The following is a 6,000-nucleotide window of genomic DNA, read 5'->3' on the forward strand; positions in this document are numbered from 1 at the left end:
TGGTCGAGGGATGGGGAAGTCATCCTTTGAATATTAGTGTAGAGCATAGAAATTGTCCACTTAATAGTCGGATTCATATCTAATAATTCATCTATCCACTCACTCTGCGATGATTCTAAAGATGAAAGGAATGTCTTTTTTACAAAGTCTCGAATCTGAAAATATCTGAAGTAATTGGTTTTTAAGGGGATTCCATATTCTTTTTCTAACTGAGCCGCAGACATAAGTATTCCATCCTTAAACAGATTTTTGACAGCTTTCACCCCAGCTCTATGCCATTCTTTAAATGCTGTTCTTCCTAAAGCTGGAGAGAATAGGTGATTATTGTAAACAGGAGCAGATAGGAGTGCATTTCTGTTTCTAAAATGGGATCTGAATTGGACCCAGATTTTTATAGAATTTCTTACCACAGGGTTATTTGTATAAAAGTGCTTACTTAAGGGCAGAGGTGCAAACATCAGGGAATTCAGAGATATTGGGCTAGATGCATACCTTTCCATATGCACCCATATTGGAGTTTCCTCTTCATCTAGCTGTGAGACCCAAAACAACAGTTTATGTAAATTAGCTGCCCAGTAGTAATGCATATAATTTGGTAGAGCTAGGCCCCCCTCCTCTCTCTGTCTCTCCAAAAACTGTCTTCTAATCCGGGGGACTGTTTTGTTCCATATAAAGCTGGATGTACATTTATTTAATTCTTTAAAAAAAGATTTTGGAATGAAAATTGGTATTGTCTGAAATAAAAACAGGAACCTTGGCATTATGATCATCTTGACAGAATTTATCTTACCTGCTAATGAAATTGGGAGGGTGGACCATCTTTCCATATCTGATTTAGCCTTATCTGCTGTTACTATAAAATTTTGCTTAAATATATCTTTATATTTGCTTGTTACCGTAACCCCTAGATATTGGAATTTGTCTTTCTTTGTTGTAAAAGGATAGGCCTGGAATGATAATTTCCTCGCCTGTTCATTAATTGTAAACAAAATGCTTTTGTCTATATTAATTTTATAACCTGAAACCCCCCCCCCAAAGTCTTCAACAATACCTAGAGCCACCGGAATGCTTGTGGCAGGATTTGACAGAAAAAGAAGCAGATCGTCAGCGTACAGCGAGAGTTTATGGTTTTGTATCCCTCTGTGTATTCCGCCGAGCTCAGCAGCATTTCTCAGCTTTATTGCCAGGGGCTCGATTGCCAGATCAAAGAGCAGGGGCGACAAAGGACACCCTTGTCTTGTTCCGCGAAACAGAGGGAATGGGTCAGATATTATACTATTCGTTCTTACCATAGCTTGAGGATTTGCATATAGTAATTCAACCCATGTGCGAAATTTTGGACCAAATCCAAATCTCTCCAGGATCATAAATAAATAAGGATACTCTATTCTGTCAAAAGCTTTATGGGCATCCAAGGATATTACAATTTCGGGATCGATGTTACCTTCCCCAGTGTATATCACGTTGAAGAGTCGACGGAGATTACTAGAAAGTTGTCTACCAGCAACAAATCCTGTCTGGTCGGGATGTATTATCTTACCTAACAGGCTCAATCCTCGCTGCTAGTACTTTAGTCAATATCTTATAATCACATCCTAGTAGACTCACTGGGTGATATGATTCACATTTAAATGGATCTTTATTTTTCTTAAGAATGACTGAGATCATAGCCTGTGACATTATTTGGGGTAAGGTTTTTTTTTCGAGGACTTCCTGATATACTTGTACGAGCAGGGGTATCAATTTAGAGGCAAATGTTTTATAAAATTCACTCGGAAACCCATCCGGGCCTGGTGCCTTGCCTGTCTTCATGTTATTAATCACTTTCTCTATCTCTGTTGCAGTCAGGGGTCCCTCTAATCTCTCTTTATCTATCGTTTGTAAGGTTGGCATTTCCATATTTTCTAAAAACATTTTTACTTTCTCCTTATCATTTATTTCAGAGGTATAGAGATCCTTATAAAAAGACTTAAATTGGTTGTTGATACCTTTCTGATCTATAATCTTATTCCCCAGGTTATCCTCTATCTCCACTATCATACCAGCAGCTGCTGACTGTTTTAGCTGGTGGCTGAGGAGCTTCCCTGCACGATCCCCATATTCATAATAGTTCTGTACACAGAACTAATGTGCAAAAATTATGACAAGTGTTTTCGTTTGGTCTGATGAGCAGCACAAACTACTCTAATAACTGCAGCTATCTGTGCAACTGATAGCAGCATCTGCCTTGTCCCTGACTTATGACGATCTTAGACTTTTTTCTTTTTTTCTACTGTTTGTTGTTGTATCTGTGGTTTGACATGTTTTCACCTGAGTTCCTCCAGGTGCAGCAATCTCTTGAAGAATCTCCTGTCTTCTAACCAGAGTGAAATATTACTCACAAGTTCTGGAAGGCACACGCAGTTAAAAAATTGCTGCGCCTTTTTAAGGAGAGCACACCAGAGCTGTGCATCTGGCAAAATACGCACCACAGCACATTCCTTCTGTGTCCACAAAACAAAGTCACAGTATTTTGAGTGTGTAACAAATATTTGGGTCTGAGCTTGTGTGTAATATGGATGATGCTTTTTAAGCTGCAGCTTTCCATCCAGTTTTTCCAAACAGAAGTACTTGTCGCCACTGTTGCATGCCTCCTCGATGGTACTGTTTCGGTATTTCTATGGACATTTTATTTCAATGCAACCTCTTCCACAGCAGGTGCACTGCACTATTCCATCGGGTGATGCTCCAACCTCTGGAAAATGAGGATTAACAATGAAGCCACACCGTCTCAGCTCAAAATCACTGTGGTGTTTTTCCCTCTGCAGTCTGTACTGTCTTCTTCCGTTCTCCTCATTTTGAAGTCCCCATGTTGTGGCAGCATAGCGGCCTGCTCTGTTGCTGTTGTTCAGATGGCAAACTGCTTTTATGGTTGTGAGTGCAGGCTTTTCCAAATCAGAAACATACACAGAATGCATGTTTGATGCTATTATCCGCCCTACACGGAAGTGATGCCAAGCTGAAGAATTTTGCTGCTTTCTTGTGTTCTTTTCAATGTAGTGTGCTTGCTCTGGTGTAACTGCAGCCTTGTCTGCTAAGGTTTTGCAATGTAGAAGCAAAGTAGACAGTTCAGTATTTTGAAATTTCTCATCCCGTAGTTGGCAGAGTGACTTTGGTGCAAAGAATGGCTGCAGAGGATCAACAAATGCATCATAATATTCAGGATAAGTACAAAGAACTGCAGCTTTTGGCGATATGTTGTGTATTCCAGCCAGGTCGGAGGTCCACTGATCCTCTGTGGCAATGCCATGTGGGCAGGTGCTTGAGGATGCCCTTGGTCTTGGCATGCTTGTTCCTTCACCATCCAGGATTTTATTCAAGGACTTTCGTTTGGAGTTCGGAGTGAAGTCTATTCTGTGCCCTGCTTCTGCTCCCACCTTAGAAATGTTGCTGGGTATCATCCAGTAAGCAGGTTGGCCAGTCACTGTAACTGTCTCTCTGCATCTGATGACAGCCTCCAGCTTGAACAGCATAGCTGCAACATGTGTGCATGTCTCTGCGATTCCAGCCATACATGTACAGTGACCTGATAGTATGGTCCCTGTTGGTTCAATGATGGCCCAGGGTTTCAGTGGGGTATCATTAAGACGTTGGGAATGAAGGACCTGTAAGATGAGATTTAAGAAAAAAAAAATTTGTAATCTGAAAAAATTGGTAGGCTTGAGACATTTACTGTACTGTAATAATTTGTTAATATGATTAATTGTTTCAGCCCTAGATAAAATACATGAAATTAGCTACACAGAGTAACTACAGCCCAGATGTACAACTTCTAATATTAATATTTTAAATGCTCAGTGTCAGTTCCTCTTATAGTTCCAGTGCACATGTAATTATAATACATTTATTTTCCGTCCTTTGAATGTATTATTTTTCATGATCCAGAGAGAGCATATTAGAAAAAAAATAAGAGTGGGTTTTACCTCTGCACAATTCTATATCTTAAGAAGAAAACACAGGATAAATCCACATATTACAGACATATTTAGACTATTTGTTTAAATAGACACTGTCCTAGTCGCAGGTAAATTTAAATGATATCCTTTTCAAAGTGGAAAAAGTCCTAATTCCACATTCATCAGAGCCAGTGATGCTTTAAGTCTTGATGAACAGCATCTAGTGCATCTAGTGCTTATAAGATTTGTATTAATGTAGCAAGACATGCTGCTGTTCTTTTTAAACAAAATGAGCCCTGAAGCTCACATTAAGCATAAAAAAAGAGCCTGCATATTTTGCAAAGGACCAATGAAACTGAAGAATAGTGTCCCTACCAAAGTTGAAATCAAACCTACGCCCTTGGATTCACAGTTCATGCAACTTAACTCATTTACAGCTTTCTTACCTTGGTTGTGACAATCATGTTTGTACATTCATCTGGTTGAAATGACAAGAGATCCTGCACCCAGCCATTGGAAAAGTGCCCATGGGCTTCAAGGGATTTGTAGTTCCGAAATTCTGAAAAAGTGTAAGCGCTTATCCCATACACAAGGTAGTTGGTAATATCCAGAGAGGTAGTTGGAGGTAGGAGTTCTGCGTCAGACTGCCAACTATTAGCTCTCACTTGGTATGGATCAATGTTGTTTACGGAGGCTAACTTGGCATAATTTCGTTCCCTAGCAGCTTTTGTAAGTTTGTCTGGGTAGGGTATCCATTCAGTTTTCTTGTTCTTTTCCATTTCAGTGATAATGCAGCGCTCTCCTCTCGTTTTCTGTTGTTTTGTTTTTCTTCCGCTCACCACAAAAATGGCGCTAGGGGGCGTGTCTGTCACGTGACTGACAAAGACCGATAGCTGGCCTGTCATTGTTTCTGGGTGGTTGTTGTTGGTGGTGTATCTTCAGTCTGGAACAGAAATTAATACAATGTCAGGATAGATGCACAGCATAACAGGAATTCCAAGTGTATAAGTAGCATATAGGTCTGTTTTTTTACTTAAAAACTAAGTCTCTGTAAAAACTACATTTGACAATCCATTTCAAACTCATACAAACAACCTAACTATCATTTTATGCAGGAATAAATTGCAGACAATTTTATGTGTGCATGTATTTTGGTTGTATTAATATTGATGCCAATTCAAATCAAATGTCCTTGTAATAGCAATGTGCAGATAAACAGAGCAGCATTTTATGTCACCAAATAAAGACATTGGGAGTTTGCATCCCTGCAGTGGTTTCCCTAGCAATGTTGTGTATGAAAATCTAGGTTAAAGTTGTTCTGAATTATGTGTGGCATATTATTTTTATTTTGTCTTCTCCTGATAAATTGTTTCAGTTCGTTTTAGCATTTAGCATACATGTGTAGCTACCAAGGTGTTTTGTGTTAGCTATAGTTCACTTGCAGCTCCTAGATTACCTAAAACGTCTGTCTGCTTTAATCAAACTTGCAATTTAACTGAATCTATAGTTGCCCGGCCAGTATAACATATCTAAGTTAGCATAAATTTAACTTCACATACAATTCTAACAACAAGTGGCTACGGTCGCTACGTGCTAACAAGCTAACGTAACGTAGCCAGCCTGGATACTAAATGCTATGAAAGTTAGCCAACATCAGTTAGTTTATCATTGGGACATTATAGCCGTTGATTTAATGTTACATTATAAACAATCACCACAGTAGATCAGTAATATACCTTATGTCAAAAATGATTGATGGCTTATGACTTATGACCTATGAGCTAAGGTCAAAAATGATCGATAACATATGACGTATATGACATGACCATATGACTTATGAATTATGAACTCTATGACCCGCACCTGATCAAAAGAATTTCTTATAACCCTTTTATGACCCTTAAATTTCTGCACAGTCACGCACCAGCACATTTTTGCTTCATCAATCAAATTCTTGAATATAAACATTGTTTTCTTCCCGATCAAAAAGATATGCCAGCTTCTTTTGCAGGGTAATAAAAAAGACAGTCCCCACACAAGGAATTTCCCTCCCACCACCCATCCC

The 6,000-nt window shown here is 39.0% G+C and overlaps 1 protein-coding gene across 1 annotated transcript; it reads right to left on the reverse strand.

Annotated features, from left to right (window-relative positions):
- Positions 1–3,126: 3,126 nt before the first annotated feature.
- On the reverse strand, positions 3,127–4,910 carry LOC119781790. Its single transcript, XM_038282335.1, has 3 exons — positions 4,382–4,910; positions 3,212–3,644; positions 3,127–3,167 (listed from the first exon to the last, which is right to left on the reverse strand). The coding sequence occupies exons 1-3, from the start codon at positions 4,838–4,840 to the stop codon at positions 3,127–3,129; spliced, it is 933 nt and encodes a 310-aa protein (XP_038138263.1). The 5' UTR covers positions 4,841–4,910.
- Positions 4,911–6,000: the final 1,090 nt, after the last annotated feature.

This window comes from Cyprinodon tularosa, unplaced genomic scaffold (genome assembly GCF_016077235.1).
Source record: "Cyprinodon tularosa strain WSP-4 unplaced genomic scaffold, ASM1607723v1 ctg1817, whole genome shotgun sequence".
NCBI lineage: Eukaryota > Metazoa > Chordata > Actinopteri > Cyprinodontiformes > Cyprinodontidae > Cyprinodon > Cyprinodon tularosa.

Bases quoted from the DNA above. Each gene is read 5' to 3' on its own strand.
- LOC119781790 (XM_038282335.1), bottom strand. From the start codon at position 4,840: ATGACAGGCCAGCTATCGGTCTTTGTCAGTCACGTGACAGACACGCCC. The intron at 3,645-4,381 runs GTAAGAAAGCTG...CTCATCTTACAG, and splicing joins ACATGATTGTCACAACCAAG to GTCCTTCATTCCCAACGTCT. The intron at 3,168-3,211 runs GTACTTATCCTG...GATCCTCTGCAG, and splicing joins GCCAAAAGCTGCAGTTCTTT to CCATTCTTTGCACCAAAGTC.